The 20,817-nt window shown below is 40.0% G+C and overlaps 1 protein-coding gene across 1 annotated transcript in view; it reads right to left on the reverse strand.

Moving 5' to 3' along the window:
* The window catches only part of SEPSECS (Sep (O-phosphoserine) tRNA:Sec (selenocysteine) tRNA synthase), a 38,172-nt gene extending 28,443 nt beyond the window's left edge, over positions 1-9,729 (reverse strand). Inside the window, exons 1-5 of the mRNA XM_068975111.1 lie at positions 9,616-9,729; positions 8,095-8,249; positions 6,232-6,350; positions 5,761-5,919; positions 3,145-3,298 (exon numbers count right to left, since the gene is read on the reverse strand). Coding sequence (XP_068831212.1) covers positions 3,145-3,298; positions 5,761-5,919; positions 6,232-6,350; positions 8,095-8,249; positions 9,616-9,729 — 701 coding nt within the window. The remainder of the gene's footprint in view (positions 1-3,144; positions 3,299-5,760; positions 5,920-6,231; positions 6,351-8,094; positions 8,250-9,615) is intronic.
* Positions 9,730-20,817: the final 11,088 nt, after the last annotated feature.

Here is a 20,817-nt window from a genome sequence, read left to right on the forward strand (position 1 = left end):
CCTATGGCTTGATAAAATTATTAAAATATGCTCTCTACAATATAAAATTTGAAAGCAAAGCATGTTAAAAGAAAAAAAATTCTTCCCCATAAGAATGTATTACAAGTATATAATAGCTTAATTATCTATTTATCCACAGCATATTTTCCTTTTACAGTAGATGTACATTAATATGTTTTTAAACTACAAATAGAAATAACATTATTCAACTGTCAGAAGCTTTCAACTTACTTCCCTAAAGTTTTAAGAATTAAAAACTAATCTTATCACTCATTTTCATAAACCTCACAAATCAAAGCAGAAAACTAATCAGATGTTGTTTTTAACAAAAATAGATCTTCTGGAATACACACAAGTATTTTCTTCATAAAAGACACTTTCACATGTTTGTGTTCTAATGAAAGTATTTCTTAATAATGGAACAAACTTCTTTGAGAATAAAGCATTTCATAATAACAAAGTACTTTAAAAAAAGGACTTGTGAGTAGTTTTAAATATTCTGAATTGATCAAATTGCTAATATTTACAATGTGTATTACGAAGGCAAGGAGAAACAAAAAAATATTTTTGACGTGAATCGGATTATATTCTAACTCAGAATCCAATTTAAGTTATCAATTTAAGAATGATACTTTTAAAAAATATTTTCTTTGATTTTGTCCCACAATACTGTCCAATTAATTAATAAAGATAACATATACATTCAAATTAAGACTATAAAGGAATTAAACTTAATATAAAGAAATCAAAATGCATTTTTAAATTTAATAAAATCAAAAATTCAAACACATTACTAATAACTGAGCATCATCATGTTCCTAAAGTTCACTCTAATCAGGAACATTCATTATATAACACCGCTAAATAGTAGCATTTAACATAAGAATAAACATGAGAATTCTGACTGAAAAAAAACCCTGATTTTTTTCTAAAGGATAATACACACAAAATGTACTTATCCCATACCAGGTAATAAAGTTATTCAAAATGATACAGATGGCCAATAGGCACATGAAAAGATGCTAAACATCGCTAATTATTATAGAGATGCAAATCAAAACTTCAATGAGGTATCACCTCACACCACTCAGAATGACATCATTAAAAAAATCTACAAATAATAAGTGCTGGAGAGGGTGTGGAGAAAAGGAAACCCTCCCACACTGTTTGCGGGAATGTAAACTGATGCAGCCACTATGGAATAAGAGAATGGCGATTCCTTAAAAAAACTAAAAATAGAGTTGCCATAGGATCCAGCATTCTCACTTCTGGACATAAATGCAGACAAAACTCTTAATTCAAACACATGCATCCCTATATTCATAACGAGGGCTTCCCCAGGTGGCATCAGTGGTAAAAAATCTCCCTGCCAACACAGGAGACACAGGTTCAGTGTCTGAGGTGGGGAGATCCCCTGGAGTGTGAAATTACATCCACTCCAGTATTCTTGCTTGGATAATCCCATGGACAGAGGAGCCTGGCAGACTACACAGTCCATGGGGCTGCAAAGATTCAGACACGATTGAGTGGCTGAGCTATATTCATAATGGCACAATAGCCAAAACATGGAAGCAACCTGAATGTTTACCTATAGGTGAATGGATAAAGATGTGGCCTCTATATACAATGGAATACTACTCAGCCATAAAAAAGAACAATATAACACCAATTGCAGCAATATAGACTGACCTAGAGATTAGCATACTAAGTGAAGCAAGTCAGAGAAAGACAATTACAATTTGATATCACTTATACGCAGAATTTAAAATATGATACAAATGAACAAACTTACAAAACAGAAACAACTCACAGACACAGAGAACAAATTTATGATTGCCAAAAGGGAAAGGGGGTGGCAGAAGGATAAATCAGGAGTTTGGGATCAGCAGACACAAACTACTATATTTAAAACAGATAAACCACAAGGCCATACTGTATAGCACAGGGAGCTATATTCAATATCCTTTAATAAACCCTAATGGAAAGATATAAAAAAAAATGTATATTGTTTTTATATGTATATGTATAACTGAATCACATTTTTGTACACCAGAAACTAACACAACACTGCAAATCAACCATATGTCAATTTTAAAAAAAAGTCAAAATGAAACAAAAACAAAAATATCCTCACAAAAATATCAAGGATAAATAATCTATAATACAAATGTCCATATGCTGTTTTTAGAAATGTAATTTATTTCCATCACATTAAAATTTTTTTAGATAGCAAAAACATCAATGAAGAAATAAAGATGTTTATTTAATATTTCAATACAAATTTAAAATTTGATAATAAACAACTCAAGCATATGTAACATAATCTGAAAACAGAACTCAAGCTCATGAATGAAGCAAGTGTCTTTAAAAGTATCTTAAAATCTGCCTATAAAGAAAGCTAACATGCATTTATTACTGTCAAATCATGTGACTCCATGACATAAAATCAAAGTATAACTTGATGCTATGAAAATAGTCCAAAGTCAATGTGGTTTTTATAAATTATTAGTACTTCTGTTCAAAATGTTAAAATGAAACAAACAGTTGCTGTCAAAACTAGAAATATATATTACTATACCTAAGCCTACTACATTTTCAGAGCAAAAGCTTGTGGCCGTCCTTTAGTAAAGGAAACAGTTGCCATTTTTAAATATTTGCATTTTCTCTAAATGCAAGGATAATTATATACCTAACTGTATACCTGGGTTAGTCTTCCAATTTAAAAAAGAAAAATCAAAGGACAGTAAATAATTCTAAAATTTTCTATTTAAAATCTGTTATTATAATACTGATAGTTCCTATATATGAAAACTAACTGTAAGATCAAATAAGTGGAGATGGGAATAAAAACAAATATGTAAATCCAAAATTTAGCTTAGAAACTTCTATTAAATAATGACAAAAAGGATGCTAGAAAGCCAGAAACAATGAAGAGCAAGAAAACAGAGATGCTCTGTGTCTATTCAGGTGATTAAAAAGGGTTTCCACTTGGTACTAGTTGCTTTTCCTTCTTCTATATCATATTCTTATTTTCTGAAGCCATTATGTTGTTTCTTCAACAGTCCATTCAAGTAGCATTAACTGCTAAACGTTACTTAGACATCTCTCAGAATTAGTATAAGTGCATTTTCACAAATCATTTACCTATCAGGCACTCTTGGAGCAAAACAGGACGTGGTAGAATGAACACACAGAACGTGATCAGGCCCAAGTTCCTGGACTTTAGCCTCCACTGCTTTCAGGTCTGTGCGCAGCTCATCACCTTCTAAAATGTTCTCTATCACCACAGGCTCAAAACCTAAGCAAGTCAACCAGAAACCAAAATGTTAGAATAAGGGGGGATCCTGGACTCTAGGAAGCAGTTCTACTCTATACAGAACTCTTAAATATTTATTTTGGTCAATGGACCCTTCTCTAATATAAAGATCTGGTTTAATACTGGCATGAGGCAAAGGCAGGTCAAAACAATGTGAAGGACAATTAGGATCACAAATCTATTTAATATTTTAATATGACAAGAAAGACTAATTCTGGGAAGAAACGAAAACAAGTGTTGAAAGTAATAACAGTCATTGATGACAAAAGAGGTCACTGAGCCCTGTTCAATTTCAGTCCACTGAAAAGTAAATCTACTCAATCTCTGGCAACACAAGTTTTATTTTAAATTCACTTTATTTCAGAGATGAACAAAAATAATATAATTCAAGTACTGGAACAAATCACAATCATGCACTTAATGTTTTACCTCTAAAGAAAAATAAAACACATTTTAGAAGACCCATCTCATAGCTTATAACAGCCTTCTATAATTTAAATATGAAAACTGTTCTGGACATAAAGTTATTATGTACTCACATCTTTAAGTCTTCCCAAATACCAGATCTAGCACTAGGCTAGATTCATGGATTTAAAAGCTATAAGGGATTTAGAAACCACTTAACTCAACTTACTCATTTCAAAGATAAGGGAGCCAAAGTTTAGGAAGATTAAGTGGCTTCCCCAAGGTCACACAGCAATTTAAAGCAAAGTTAAGTGCAAGTAGTTTTCATTTCTGTTTTAGAATCCACAACAAGTTGTCTGCATTCTACCTACAGAAATATAAAACTTCAGCCACTATAAAATCATCAATTCACATATGCTGGTCCACAGAAGTCTAGCTTTCGTATCTAAGCAGCTATTAAAAATTTACTTAAATAAATAACATCCTAAGGATAGCTAATTTTCTATTATCAAATTCTCTAGACTCAACCCTATTTTTGCTTTCAAACAACTACAATGCAAGTTTGTGTTGTTTTTCTATGAATACAACCATCTTGCTTCATAAGAATATAATGTAGTCCAAATCATAACACCTTTTGGAAAGAGTTTCTAGTTTTTCAATATATCACTTTCATAAGTTTGGTTATCAGATTTTTGGTTAATAGTTTGCAAATTAACAGACTTGACAGACTTATGCCAGTTAAAAGTCTATTTCTGCTATATGACCTTATTATGAATCCCTTTACCTGAGTTTCTTTAGAATTATTTATGCAGTTTAATTACAGTCCAATACTGTTCATTTCATACAACAGACTGAGGTCATTCAAAAATAACTTTAAATTCTCAAATTCGACTTGACCCAATCGGCAAGCCAAATACTAAAATGCCAATTTAAAGTTTCTTCTCATCTATACTCAGTGATGTCTGTATTCCTGTACTTTGATTCATGGTAATTATTTATGGGTATTCCACTCATGTACACACAACAAACATTCCTGAAGTACTCTGTATGCTCCAGGGATTATTGCCGGCATTTCGTATGTTATCCCATTTAATCCTGAAAACAATCTTTTGAAGTAGAAGGTAATCATATCCCCATTTTAAAGAATGGGGGCATACAATGCAACACTTCCACTTCTTGAGTGTATACAGAAAAGAATTCACAGAGGGACTCAAACAGGATATGTACACCCATGTTCTTAGCAGCATTATTCACCATAGCCAAAAGGTGGAAGCAACCCAAGTGTCCACCAGTAAATGAATTAATGAATAAACAAAATGTGAGATATATATATGTAATATGCGCACATATGCGCGCGCACACACACACACACAGTGGGAGTCTTAAAAGAAGAAGGAAATTCTGGTACATGCTATAACATGGATGAACCTTAAAGATATTATGCTAAGTCAAATAAGCCAGTCACGAAAGGACAAACAGTCTATAATTCCACCTATATAAAGGACAAATTCATAGACAGAAAGTAGAATAGTGATTTTTATGAACCTGGGGTGGAGGGCAGGGGAGAGTTATTGCTTCATAGGTAGAGTTTCAGTTTAAGAGGATGAAAAAGTTCTGTAGAGGGATAATAGTGATAGTTCAAACATGATAATGGACTTAATGTCAAGAAACAATATATTCAAAGTCAGTTAAAGTAATAAGTTTTGTTATGCATGTTTTACCACAATTTAAAAAATGGAATAGGAACAGGTTTAGTTGGTAGCTCAGATGGTAAAGAGTCTGCCTGCAGTACAGGAGATCCAGGTTCAATCCCTGGGTCAGGAAGATCCCCTGGAGAAGGAAACAGCAACCTACCCCAGTATTCTTCCCTGGAAAATCCCATGAATGGAGGAACCTGGCAGGCTACAGTTCATGGGGTCACAGAGACAGACATGACTGAGTGACTTCACTTTAGTTTCTTTTTCACTTATTCACCTCTATATAAAATGTTTGAATTTTCTGTGATATTTAAGACATACATGCTACTTCTCTTTTTTTACCTGCAGTGATCATGGATTTAAAGCAAGACTTCTGGTCTATTCGTGGCCATATAATATACTTTGCCTTTGGTCTTCTGTGTCGCAATGTTAAGAAACACAGGGTTAGACTCATACCAGTTGCCATTGGAACTACAAAGCAGCTGGTCACTGTATGGACACCTACAAATAAGAACAAAAACAGAAATTAGTTATTCCATTGAAAAACTAGCATCCTTCTTAAAGAAATTATATACTTCTATCAAATAAAAAGAGTTACAGACTTAATACTTCTATATTCCTGCTCAGGAAGCTCACTGCTAAATTCATCCTCCAGGCTTATGGCTCTTATTTTCCATCTTATTCTAAACATTTTATATATATCTTTTCAAAAGCCATTTATACTCCTTTTGGAAAGAAGCATTAATAAAAGAAATTAGGCAAAGGTTTGTGTGACTGGTCAGCCAAAAGTATTATGATTAACACAGTACATACCAGCCAATTTTATGATGTCCAGGACCAAAGAATTGGTAATTTTGTTCAAAAGGCTAGAACCTGCAGCTTTGGGTTGCACAGCAGAAATATCACCTGATCGTCCAATTCCATGAATGAACCTAAGCAAAAAATGGGCCAACAACTGGACAAAAATGTTCAGTATTAAGTAATCCACTGTATAAGTATACAAATACAAATAACCAAATAAACACTATATTTGACTATTAATAACGTGGAAATATCTAGTTAAATCAAAACAGATTCATCAATTATGCTGTGGTTGCTAGTCTTCAAAGATGGCCACTATCGATTCCTTTTCTCTCTATGCCCACATGCCACTGCCACACCAAGAGATGGAGTCTAATTCCCCAGATTGAATCTGGGCTGGCCTCAGTGATTTGTTTGCTCTGGAAGAATCAAGCAGACATGATGGTGTGGAACTTCTGAGCTAGGTCATAACAAGTCTTAAAGCTTCTACCTGGCCTCTTGAAGGGTTTGCTCAAGGGGAGGCTGGGGAGAGGAGGAGAGGGTTTCTCTCTTCAAATCCAGTTGCCATGCTGGTGGAAACCCAAGTCAAGCCACTTAGAGAGGCCACCTCAATTCCCAGCCATCTAAGTGACTGAACTTGGATAAACTGCCCAGTTGAACCTTCAGATGACTAAACTCTCAGCTGGACTGTATACGTGAGAGACCTGAAGCAATAATTACCCACTGAGTCCAGGTAACCTATGGAACTGTGAGAGACAACAATAAGTGACTGCTTTAAGCCACTATGTTTTGAGGTGGTTTGTTATACAGCAATGGAAAACCAGAATATATGCAATATTAAATTATCTTCTTTCCATTTTCCTAATCAGAGCAGTGAGTTAAGTTCCAACACAGATGAACTGATGTTTCAAATACTGCCTTAAGTTTAGAAGAATTATATGCTCCTCAAAAATTAGTGCACAAACCATTCATTTTAAATTTGATTTATTTATCATTTATAGTTGCCTAGATTAGAAACTCTGCACATAGGAATTATCACAGAACACTAGTGTCATACTCCATTACCACTGCAACCTCAGGTACAAAGCTTTTTTTTAACATATATTATCAACCATGTTATCAGCTTATTTTTAACCATGAATTTTTCATCTAGCTCATACATTCGTTATCATTAGCTTTGACAACAGTTTGGGCTGAAATAAAATTCTACTATCCCGAGGAAAATTTCATCATGATTTAAAATCATGGAAGACATGAGTTTTAAAGAGTTTACCTATTTTTCAAGGAAAGGTTGAAGAACAGAGAAATAATCATATTTTGAACCACTGACAACTAAATCATTGTCAGAATTGATGGAATAATGTTTTCTGAAATAATACAAAAGAAAAGAGTGATTTAATAACCTGAAATTAAATATACCTTTCCTACACCTGCTGCAACAAAGCAGGATACTCATATAATGGGATTCAATTTAGATGTGAGTGATTGATGGAAAGTTCTATCCATATAGCACTCTATTAAAAAAAATTGCAATGTTAGAAAAGAAACATGGAAAATTATAAACAACCCTAACACATTTTAAACTCTTATAACCACATAGGTTAGGTTAAACACTGTTAACACAACATATAGCCAGTGTTTTTAACAACCCAGACGTGACAGGACAACCACCACATACTAGAGCTTTTACCCTACTGTCTTAAAAAACACCTACTCAGATAAATTGTTTCCATCTCCCTGTTGCAGCTAGTTCACATGTCCATTTAAATAAGAAGTAGGTTACAAATGAACATTTTATAATTTAATATTATTAATACTGCCACCATGGTTTTTAACAAAGAAAAAAGAAATGCTTTGCACTTAAAAAAAACATACCTGTAATGTCGCCGAGCAACTAATGCAGATGCCACTCTTCCTTCCCTTTCTCCCACACCACAATTGCCCAGGAAATTGTTGCTGTCCATAATTGCAAGTTCATGTAAAAAGAGTTCAAGCGTACTTTCATCCCAACCATCCTCTGGACACTTGCCCTTAAAAAAGGAGCGAAAAAAAAGCTTATGACTATATTTAAAAAACCATCATTCTCTAGAACCCTACTTCAACGAACTTTAAAACTTTTCCATGAACATTCTGTTCTGCTTCTTGCTTTCTAAAATTCAGACATGAATTCAACACTATGAAGAAACTCCCAGGAGGCAAAACGTTTGTTACAATCCATTACAATTATCTACAGACTGGTGCAAGAAGTGATGATAAATGCATACAATGAGATTTACTCAGGTTTAAACTTTTAAGTTTAAAGTAACTGAAGACAAATAAACCTTATCTTCAACTAGGATTTTTCAAACTAGGGTGTTAAAACTGGGGTTGCCAAACTGTACTGAGATTAAAATTCAGGATGCTGGCAAGAACCAGGAGACCTGTGAAGTTCCTCAGCAATACTTGCTGTGAGTTAGCATGTTGTTCAGTCACTAAGGGGTCCGACTCTTTTGATACCCCAAGGACTGCAGCACCCCAGGCTCCTCTGTCCTCGACAATCTTCCAGACTTTGGTTAAATTCCTGTCCATCCCGTGGGTGCTACCTAACCATCTCATCCTCTGCCGCCCCCTTCTCCTTTTGCCTTCAATCTTTCCCAGCTTCGCGGTCTTTTCCAATGGGTCGGCTCCTTGCATCAGGTGGCCAACGCATTGGGGCTTCAGCATCAGTCCTTTCAATGAATATTCAGTGTTGATTTCCTTTAGGACTGACGGATTTTAAGTGCCTTGTTGTTTTGTCGCTAAGTCCTGTCTGACTCTTTGAGACCCCATGGACTGTAGCCCACCAGGCTCCTTTGTCCATGGAGCCTGGATTCTCCAGGCAAGAAAATTGGGAGTGGGTTACCATTTCCTTCCCCAGGAGGTCTTCCCGACCCAGGAATGGAACCTACGTCTCCGGCATTGGCGGGCGGATTCTTTGCCACCAGGTAAGCCCTTCCAGTTAATAAACCTAAGTTTATATAAACATCACGTGTTTCCTGGGAGTAGTGAAAGTTGGAAGAGGAGAACTTTGCCCTACCCGCAAACAAAAAACTAAATCATGTGGTCCCTCCCCCTCGCTTCTCCAACCCGAAGTTAGGGGAAAAAAAAAAAAGGGAGCGGGGCGAGGCGGGTGGCTCAAAATCCCGAACACCTCGTATCCCCTAATAACGCTCTCTGGGTTTTGCGGCACTGGCGAAGCTGAGAAGGACCTGAGCGGTGCAAGCCGGCACAGGGCAATGACAATCTGCGGCAGGCTCTGGGAACAGGTTCAGACAGCAAATACGAGCGGGTGGGGCCTGTCCTGGAACGAACAGGGGCGCTGGGCGGAGCCGGAGCCTGGGGGGCGCGGCGGTTGGGGAGGGACCCCAGAGCCAGTACCTTCTCCAGAAGTAGCCGCATGAGGTGCTCGTGCGAGCGGCGGGCCTCACAGCCCTGCCGCACGTAAGCCGGCGACACCAGCCGCTCGCCCGCCGCGAAGAGCTCGCGGTTCATGTCCGTAGTGGCGACAGCTGTCGGAGACCGGAGCACAACTGACACACAAGTACACCCCGGAACCAGGAGGCGACCCACCTCCTGGACGGTACGGGAAGGCCTTGGGACAAAAACCTCCGTCTCGCTCTCGCACATGCGCGAACTGCTCCTAATAGTGTGCCTGAAAGCGGAGCATTTGCGCCTGCGCAAGCGTGTCTGGTCGTTTGGTAGGCTTCAACCAGTAGCGAAAATTAGCCCTGCCCGCGGACTTGAAGGAAGGACTTCGCACCTGAGAGGAGCGGCTGAGGAGAGTTAGGGCCAAGTGAGTGGCTTCCCTGAAGAAAAAATTTCCTAGGTTACGCTGTATCTCAGTCCTGTTGAATGGTGAAATATCTGAGTCTGCTCTTCAGCCTTACTCAGGCAATGTTTCTCAGATTCCAGACCCGTTCATCCCTTCCTTCATAGATCTCAACATTGACAGTTGTCTGGAAAACCCCCTTTGAAATAACAATGCTCCCACTCCTTTTCTCCTTTGCACCACAAAATTTTTGGCCATAACACTTATCATCCACCTCCTGATATGAGACGTTTATAACAAACATACACATACATACACACCCAAAAGAATGTAAACCCGCTAAAGGGCAGGGCCTTGGTATTTGCTGTGAAAAGTGAAAGCGAAGCTGCTCAGTCGTGTCCGACTTCTTGTGACCCCATGGACTGTAGCCCACCAGGCTCTTCCGTCCGTGGGATTCTCCAGGCAAGAATACTGGAGTGGGATACCATTTCTTTCTCCAGGGGATCTTCCCAACCCAGGGATCGAACCCAGGTCTCCCACATTGCAGGCAGATGTTTTAACCTCTGAGCCACCAGCTGGTATTTGCTATGATACTCCCCAAATGCCTGGAAAAGTGCCCAGAATATAGTAGGAGCTCAAATTTAAATATATATATATATATTGAATTAATGAGTTACTTTTGACTTTTCAACAACCTAGCACTAGGTGCTTGAGATGGAGATGAAAAGGCAGGATCCCTCCCATTGATTTCCTTGCAGTCTTCACTCTAGGTGAGCCTACAATACTTGAAATTACTCTTTTCTAGTGGTATGCTGGGGCCCATTTACAGTAGTTCATATTCTCTTTCAAGAGGTGATTGTTAAATGTTCAATAATTTTGTGAGTTGGTTTTTAAATACAGTGGCTCTTAATTGTAGGTTTACAATTCAGCCAATTGTCTTAAAAACAAAATATAGTAAACACTCAAACTCGTAATTTCCTAATTATTTTTCTACATTTTACTATTATCTGTGCTCTTGAGATTATTTGCATCTGCTGTACTGTATGGTGGAAACAGGATATAATGGCACCTTACTTCATGTCTCTTTCCGACAACCTGTTTAGTGGCATCCTACTGGTAAATTAAAACTGGCCAGGGTGGGAGTATTTATACCGTGGAAATCCACTGAAATCAGTAATCTTTACAAAGCAGACCCTTCCCTCCCAATCCCCAACCCCCACCACACCCCACTCCCCTGGGACTCATTGTTTAACAAGTAACCTGGTGGCTCAGACAGTAAAGAATCTTTCTGCAATGCAGGAGAGCTAGGTTTGATCCTTTGGTTGGAGAGATCCCCTGCAGAAGGAAATGGCAACTCACTCCACTGTTCTTGCCTGGAGAATTCTATAGACAGAGAAGCCTGGTGGACTACAGTCCATGGGGTCCCGAAGGACATAACTGAATGACTAAAGCTTTCACACTCGACCACTGTTCCTACTGTGTGTTCACAGTAGGATAAATGACCATCCTGCCATTTATCAGCCATGATACTTGCCAAATTGCATTTCTGTTGATAATTTTCTGTCTTCCTCAACTAGAGTGTGAGCTCCTCATTGATGAGGGTTATGTTTGACACCTGTGTTCAAAGCACAGCACTGAACATCTATATAATAGATGTTCAACAGCTTCCCCTTGCCAACAGTCTCCAATCAGAGCACACCTGAACCCTTCCCCTTTTCTAACATAAAGCTTTTCCACTCCCCTGCCTGCCTTTGAGTCTGCCAAATGCAAGTGATGATAACTAAATCTGTTACACTAGCAAGTTCTGAATTTGTTTTAGAACTTGCTAGTTCTGAAGTTTCTGTTATTTGGATGGTTTTCATTCATTTCCATAGTTTTCTTGGAGACTCCACTGAGACATGGTCTGCTCTGTCCATCACCATGGACCCCAGCCTTCAGCCGGATGAGGTTCTCACAGATACCCTAATGCCCCCCTGCTTGTGGCTGTCAAGTCTGTCTCAACATGGTAAGTAAGTGCCAAATCTGGGCTCCACTGTTTTTGTGTTGAGTTCTTCAACTATTTATTCTAAGTTTGGTACCCAGGTTTTGTTATTGGTTCCCATATATTTGACATCCATGGAATCAGACCATTCCTTTCCATGCTTTCTGGTTCTCTTTTATACTTCTATTTTGTATTGTGCTGTTTGAAAGTGTTGTCATAAGAAGAAGAATCATAACATAGAACACAGACACAGGTCCTCTAAACCTGTTGTTCAATCCAGTGTCCCAGACTGATGAGTATTGATCTAATGAGGGCTGTTCTTACCAGACCAGCATCCATTTGGACAAACTTTGTTGTGAGTCACCAATGAAACTGGATGAGCTTCGACTTTCCTCTTGATTTTTGTTCTGAGAGTTTGCCTTTGATCTAGAGGGCATTCACTCAAATTCACTCACCTGCCAAGGGTGGAAAATTTGTTGGGTCTATGTTCAGAGTGCTCTTGAAACACAAAGAGAACAAACATCTCTTTTAACCAACTATTTCCAGCTCTCCTGAGGTTGTCTAAGCTTACAATCTCTTTTCCTCCAGGAAAAATGGCTGCTTATGTGCAGATGGTCAGCCTTATCAATTCCCGGTAGACAGGGATGCTACTATTACTAAATTAAACCCTGTCATTTTTGCTCAGCTATCTGTATTTATTCACCTCAAGTGTTCAAAGATAAGTCAGTATATTGAAAGTGTTTTCCTTTTTCAGAAAGGTTCTCTGAAAAAGGAAAAAAATTCTTCAATAGCTTCATTTACTGGTATTTCTAAATACAAAAATCCCTTTTGTCTATATGTGCATAAGTAATCTGGACAAACCCTTGGGGTTTTAATTCAACTTCATGGGAACCATCAAAAATCTATTGCCAGACTCTTGACCTCATTGCAAAGATTTATTCCCTATAATAGTAGCTGTTGCTTAAAAAAATAAGTAATTGTTGATGTTTTTACTGAACTAGCTCTAGGATCCTCATTTGACTTCATAGTTCCTCATATAGGACAGACGTTAATGCTGGCTGAGAACATGCAACACTTTTCAGCCAGCTGATTCACCTCTTGTAACATTGTTACCCTTGTACTCTCACAGTACTAGCTAATCACCACTCCAACACTGAATTATGCCACTCTGCCAGAGGAAGGTGAACAGCACAATTGTCTTGCCTTTGTTAGAGGCTGTTCTGTATGTGACTCAAATGTATTAGAGAATGCCACTGAGAACTGTGGTCTAATATTATTTGTTGATGGCTCATACCTCAAAACTGAATCTGGAGGTTATCAAGCAGTATATACTATCACTAACTTAAGCTCTCCTTTGGAAATCAGTCCTCTGCCTGAGGTAAAAATCAGCCCAAATGGCAGAACTTTATTGCACTTACTAGAGCTAATCAGTTAACCGAGGACCAGAGAGTAAACATACTTAGAAAGATAGAATGTAAGCTTTTGGAGTAGTACCTGACTTTGAACAGAGTGCTGGAAGTCTCATTTTGAAAATGGACAAGTTAGTAAACTTTAGATGCATTCCTACTTCTTAGAGGGGTGACTGTTATGCAAATGGGGGCTCATGCAGAAAGAAGGCATGTGTGTGTGCATGCTAAGTCACTTCAGTCCTGTCAGACTCTTTGCAACCTTATGGACTATAGACTGCCAGGCTCCTCTGCCCATGGGATTCTCCAGGCAAGAATACTGGAGTGGTTAACGATTCCCTTCTCCAGAGGATCTTCCCCCAACCAGAGATCCAACCCGTGTCTCCTGCATTGCAGGCAAATTCCTTATATATTTACTTAAAACTGCTTTGGTGATGTCTAGAATGGAACCTCCTGGAAGACAGAAACTATGACTATTTATTCACCTACTCTTCTAGCAGTTAGCGTGATGTCTGGCACATGGTAAGCATTCACAGATTTGAATGAATAAATAATTAGAATGAGTCCCAGAGATTGCTTATCATTTGGTGGTTGCTGAATGAACCCAGATATGAAGAGAGGGGAGAGAGCCAGAGGCAAATCAGTGACACCTCATGAGATGAGGGTATTTCAAATTAAGGAAGTATTTTCCAAAGACAGATGCAAATAAACAAATAATGACCACATCACTTTGTTGTTCCTTTCACAAGTGTTCTAAATTTTCAGGGTAGGGGAAATGACAAGTCTCACAAAGCATGACAGGATATGGCTGTCGTCAACCGCATTAATGAGACCTCTTAAGCAATTTGAAGCAAAATACCTTTCACACCAATGTCAAGCTTCAAAGCGGAGTTGGAAGTAGGAAGTAAGGGAGTAACTAGAATCAGTAACGAGGTTTCTCAGGAAAGTCTCCTGTGATTAGAACAAGAAAAAAGAAATATAGTAATTGCATTTTGCTTAGACTCAGAATTCAGAGAGCCTGGTCTTGCCTTCATCTGCATTTCAGATGGAGAGAGGTGAAACAAAAGTAGATGTGGATGTAGCAGAAGGGAAATGAAGACCTTCCTTGGGAGGAGTAAAGCAGTTCTTTTTCCAGAAGGAGGAGAGGTGGGTAGAGAAAGCTTCTTCCAAGCAGGAAAACTGAGATTATCGCAATAACTTCAAAAGCAGGGACCAAGAGGAAAGCTGTGGGAGACTTCTCAGGAGTCTGCGAACTGGCCCAGAGCCTGAGGCTCGCTGCACTTAACAGAGAGTGAAGAGAGTTTCCGAGGCCCTTGGCTCAGAGTGATGGTGGGTGGGGGAGCAGTGATAAAGAATTGGGTGGCTGCTGGTCAAGTAGCAGTAAGAAAGTAGCCTCTGGAATCAGGCAGACGGAACTCAGAGGCTGGCTCCTCCTCTTCCTCCAGCATGTGTGTGTTAGTCAGTCAGTTGTGTCCGACTCTTTGTGACCCCATGGACTGTAGTCCACCAGGCTTCTCTGTCCATGGGATTCTACAGGCAAAAATAACTAGAGTGGATTGCCGTTCCCTTCTCCAGAGGATCTTCCCGACCCAGGAATCGAACCCTGTTCTCCTGCATTGCAGGCAGATTCTTTACCATTTGAGCTATAGGGAAGTTAGCACCAGCATAAACTTGTGCAATTTACTGTCTCTCTAGAGAGACCCCAGCTCTCTCCTTTGTGAAAGGAACCTAATGATAGTGCAGGGAAGGAATGACAGGTGTAAAGAACTCAGCCCAGTACTTGCACTGATGGAGCACTCAGTAAGTGGGAGACCTTGGTTTCTGCTGTTGCAGCCATTTGTGGCCATGGCAATGAGTGTGTCACTTGACCCTGAGTGTGGAGAGTGTGCACTGTCTCGCTCAGCCTCCTTCTCATGGATCTTACTAGAAGTGAAAGTGTTAGTTGCTCAGCCTTGTCCAGTTCTTTGTAACCTCATGGACTGTAGCATGCCAGGCTCCTCTGTCCATGGAATTCTCCAGGCAAGAATACTGGAGTGGGTTGCCATTCATTTTTCCACCGTATCTTCCCAACCGAAGTCTCCTGCATTGCAAGCAGATTCTTTACTGTCTGATCCACTAGGGAAGCCCCCTAACTAGAAACTGGACAATTATAAACTACATTCTCTGGACTCCCAACTAGCACTTTAGAAACAAATTAAGTTTAGCCAATTAGATGTACTTCCATGAGACTTAGAAGGTGGAAGACATTTCCTGCTTTTTTTTTGACTATTGATTGTCACTGGCAAACAAGGCAGTAGAGACATGGAATTTTTGGTCCTGGGATCCAGAGGCAGTATGGCCTCCTGATACCAGGAACACAATCTCAGCTCTGGGTTCTTGACATCAGCAGCCCTAGCAGTAGCCCCAGAGGTGGTAGCTCCCCTGGTAGGTCAGTTCTGTAGTATTCTAGAATGCATTTGCAGAGGCCCAGTCTAGAGTCCATATCCCTTGACCCCTCAATGATTTTGTGAACACCTTATTCCCTACATTAAGTCCTTTCACAGTTAAATACCTAGAGCTATGTCCACTACCAGCATTCAATCCTGACTACTACACTAGGTGTTTGGATTTATTTCTTTCACAATATCAGTTGTTGTCACATTTTTCACATGTGGAAAAAGAAGTGTTTTTAAAACATCATTCACTTTACCTGGTAACATTATCCTCCCTGAGTTATTCGCACCTCCTGGAAGATTGACCAATTACCCCTTCCCTATGTAACTAAGTCTGAGGCATTGTCATCTCCTGGTGACAGCTGCCCAAATTGCTACTGTGATGCTGGGGAGGAAGCAGTCAGAGTCAGAAGAAAAGGGGAGCGCAATCAATACTGATGTCCTTATGGAATATTGAAAGTGGGGTCGTTGACAAAGAAGAATTTCCCCAGTACTGCTCAAAAGAGATGGAGTACTAATGACTCAATATGAGTCTTTCTGTCAGCTTGGCAGATTTAGCGTTTTCATCAAGAATGACTCACCATGCCTCATCAGTGACTGTATTGCTTTAAAAAACCACTCCCTTTGCAATGGACTCAAATCCTCTTCAGAAGGAAGGAAGTAAATACACTCTGCAGCCTTTTCATCTTGGTTTCCCTGTTGATAAAAGACCATGCTACCCATCTGACACCTGTGCTGGTGTGGTTGTAACTTCTCTATCTCCCTAGACGATAATGAGTTAGCATTCTAGATTTTTTTCAGCTTTTTGTGAGTCTAGAATCATTTTATCAATGATCCAGTTTTCTAGAGTCTGAAAACTTTGTACACAGAAGTGAGAATAGCTTGTGAACCTACTGATCTGAATCAAAACTCTGAGCTCATCTCTATGAGAAGCCCTAAAAAGCGTGACTTGCATTCCAAAGTGGATAAACATACTGTCTTTGTTCAGTTCCTAATTACCTGCATATGGCATATTCAACACCATTTATTTTCATTCCATTAGGAAACTAATTGAAAAGGCTGCTGCTGCTGCTGCTAAGTTGCTTCAGTCATGTCCGACTCTGTGCGACCCCATGGACAGCAGCCTACCAGGCTCCTCTGACCACAGAATTCTCTAGGCAAGAGTACTGGAGTGGGTTGCCATTTCCTTCTCCAAATTAGAAAGGCTAGGCTCTTGAGTTCAAGAGAAATGGATTCAAATCCTGATCTTAGGCTTCCTGGCTCTGTAATCAAGTTACTTTACTTCTCTGTTTTTCATTTTACTAATGTGTAAAAAGAAGCAATAAGAATACCTACTTTTAATGCAGATGGCCAACAAGTGCATGAAAAGATGTTCAACATCACTAATCATTAGAGAAAGGCAAATCAACGCCACCATGCCATACCACCTAACACTTCTCAGGATGGCTATTGTCAAAAAGAATACAAATAAATAATGACAAGGATGTTGAGAGAAGGGAACCTTCCTGCATTGTTGGTAGGCATGTAAATTGATGCAGTCACTGTGGGGAAAATGCTGTGGAGGTTTCTCAAAAAAACTAAAAGTAGAACTACTGTGTGTGTGTGTGTGTGTTAGTCACTCAGTCATGTCTGACTCTTTGCAACCCCAGGGACTGTAGCCCACCAGACTCCTCTGTCCATGAATTTCTCCAGGCAAGAATACTGGAGCAGGTAGCCATTCTCTTCTCTAGGGATCTTCCCAACCCAGGGATCAAACCTAGGTCTCCCACATTGCAGGCAGATTCTTTACTGTCTGAGCCACCAGGGAAGCCAGAACTACTGTATGACCCAGCAAGTCCACTCCTAGGTGTATTTTTTTAAAAAAAGAAACACTAATAGAAAAGATACCTGCACCTTAATATTCATAGCAGCATTATTTACAATTGCCAAGAATAGAAGCAACCTAAGTGTCCATCAACAGATTAATGGATAAAGAAAATGTGTTCTCTCTGTCTCTCTCTCTATATATATATATACACACACATACACACAATGGAATATTACCTCATCAGTTCAGTTCAGTCGCTCAGTCGTGTCCAACTCTTTGTGACCCCATGAATCACAGCACGCCAGGCTTCCCTGTCCATCACCAACTCCCAGACTTCACCCAAACTCATGTGCATCAAGTTGGTGATGCCAGCCAGCCATCTCATCCTCTGTCATCCCCTTCTCCTCCTGCCCCCAATCCCTCCCAGCATCAGGGTCTTTTCCAGTGAGTCAGCTCTTTGCATGAGGTGGCCGAAGTATTGGAGTTTCAGCCTCAGCATCAGTCCTTCCAATGAACACCCAGGACTGGTCTCCTTTAGAATGGACTGGCTGGATCTCCTTGCAGTCCAAGGGACTCTCAAGCATCTTCTCCAGCACCACAGTTCAAAAGCATCAGTTCTTCGGTGCTCAGCTTTCTTCACAGTCCAACTCTCACATCCATACATGACCACTGGAAAAACCATAGCCTTGACTAGACGGACCTTTGTTGGCAAAGTAATGTCTCTGCTTTTCAATATGCTATCTAGGTTGGTCATAACTTTTCTTCCAAGGAGTAAGCGTCTTTTAATTTCCTGGCTGTGATCACCATCTGCAGTGATTTTGGAGCCCCCAAAAATAAAGTCAGCCACTGTTTCCTCATCTATTTCCCATGAAGTGATGGGACCAGATGCCATGATCTTATGCAGCATGATCAATGCAGGGAAATAGAGGAAAACAACAGAATGGGGAAGACTAGAGATCTCTTCAAGAAATTAGAGATACCAAGGGAACATTTCATGCAAAGATGGGCTCGATAAAGGACATAAATGGTATGGACCTAACAGAAACAGAAGATATTAAGAAGAGGTGGCAAGAATACACAGAAGAACTGTACAAAAAAGATCTTCACAACTCAGATAATCATGATGGTGTGATCACTCACCTAGAGCCAGACATCCTGGAATGTGAAGTCAAGTGGGCCTTAGAAAGCATCACTATGCACAAAGCTAGTGGAGGTGATGGAATTCCAGTTGAGCTATTTCAAGTCCTGAAAGATGATGCTGTGAAAGTGCTGCACTCAATATGCCAGCAAATTTGGAAAACTCAGCAGTGGCCATGGGACTGGGAAAGGTCAGTTTTCATTCCAATCCCAAAGAAAGGCAATGCCAAAGAATGCTCAAAAATTGCACTCATCTCACATGCTAGTAAAGTAATTCTCAAAATTCTCTAAGCCAGGCTTCAGCAATATATGAACCGTGAACTTCCAGATGTTCAAGCTGGTTTTAGAAAAGGCAGAGGAACTAGAGATCAAATTGCCAACATCCACTGGTTCATGGAAAAACCAAGAGAGTTCCAGAAAAACATCTATTTCTGCTTTATTGACTATGCCAAAACCTTTGACTGTGTAGATCACAATAAACTGTAGAAAATTCTGAAAGAGATGGGAATATCAGACCACCTGACCTGCCTCTTGAGAAACCTATATGCAGGTCAGGAAGCAACAGTTAGAACTGGACATGGACCAACAGACTGGTTCCAAATAGGAAAAAAGAGTATGTCAAGGCTGTATATTGTCACCCTGCTTGTTTAATTTATAGGCAGAGTACATCATGAGAAATGCTGGGCTGGAAGAAGCACAAGCTGGAGTCAAGATTTGCTGGGAGAAATATCAATAACCTCAGATATGCCTATGACACCACCCTTATGGCAGAAATTGAAGAGGAACTAAAACAGCCTCTTGATATTACCTCATACCTCAGCCATAAAAAAGAATGAAATTTTTCCATTCCCAGTGACATAAATGGACTTCAAATTTAAATTATTTGCTGAATGTCACAGGAATGCAAAGATGAGCAAGCCTTAATCAAAATCCTTTAGAAATATCTGATCTAATAAGGTTGGAGGCAACCTGTGTATAAGTAACAATGAGTCTGAATGTCTGAATGAGCTGTGCTGTGTAATTCAAGATCCCATCCAACTTAGACAACAAGCTTAAGTAGGACATACTTTTTGAAAGTGGACCAGGTCTCTGTCCAGTGATAGGTAGAAGGAGTGTTCCAGGAGGAGGGGAGTAGAAGAGTAATAGTATGCAGATAAAAATAAGCCTGATGGGACTTTTGAGTGGTAGGGAAGTGGACTTTAAAGGCCAACTTGAACTTGAACAGTCGGATTGCAAAAGCAACCACAGATGCTTCCCCATCCAGCATCCACAACTTAGGTAATTCTGTCCCACACTGACGCTGGACTTGGTCATGCAGCTCTTTTTGACCAGTGGGATTGATGGCAGCAAGTGTGATTCAGGTAGAGACATGCCACTGCTGCTGCTAAGTCGCTTCAGTCATGCCCGACTCTGTGCGACCCCATAGGCAGCAGCCCGCCAGGCTCCCCCGTCCCTGGGATTCTCCAGGCAAAAACACTGGAGTGGGTTGCCAGTTCCTTCTCCAATGCACGAAAGTGAAAAGTGAAAGTGAAGCTGCTCAGTCGTGCCTGACTCTTAGGGACCCGTGGACTGCAGCCTACCGGGCTCCTCAGTCCATAGGATTTTCCAGGCAAGAGCACTGGAGGTAGAGACGTGAGAAGAGCTGACATGTGTAGGCTGATCCACCCTATACGTGGAACCTTTCTGCTGCCACATGAAGAATCCTGCTTTAGCCAGTTGGCTGGTGATGAGAAACATGTGGTCTAGTACTCTCCATTACCCAAGTCAACAGTCAGCACTGCCAGGGGAACAGCAGTCGAGCTCCCTGCAGCTGGCCATAGATCAAGAGCAAGCTCAGTCAACACCAGCAAGGGAATCACCCAGTGGGGCCAACGCCAGGGAACTGTGAGCATGTTAATGGTTGTTGTTTTAAGCCAATGCATTTGGTGTGGCTTGTTAAACAGCAAAAGCCTGCTGATAATGAGAAAGAGATATTCAGAGGTGAGGGCAGGTGAGCAAATATGACATGCTATGCAGATAGATGTATGCTTTCGAAATTGTAGGCACAT

Source organism: Capricornis sumatraensis, chromosome 7 (assembly GCF_032405125.1).
Source record: "Capricornis sumatraensis isolate serow.1 chromosome 7, serow.2, whole genome shotgun sequence".
Classification (NCBI taxonomy): Eukaryota; Metazoa; Chordata; class Mammalia; order Artiodactyla; family Bovidae; genus Capricornis; species Capricornis sumatraensis.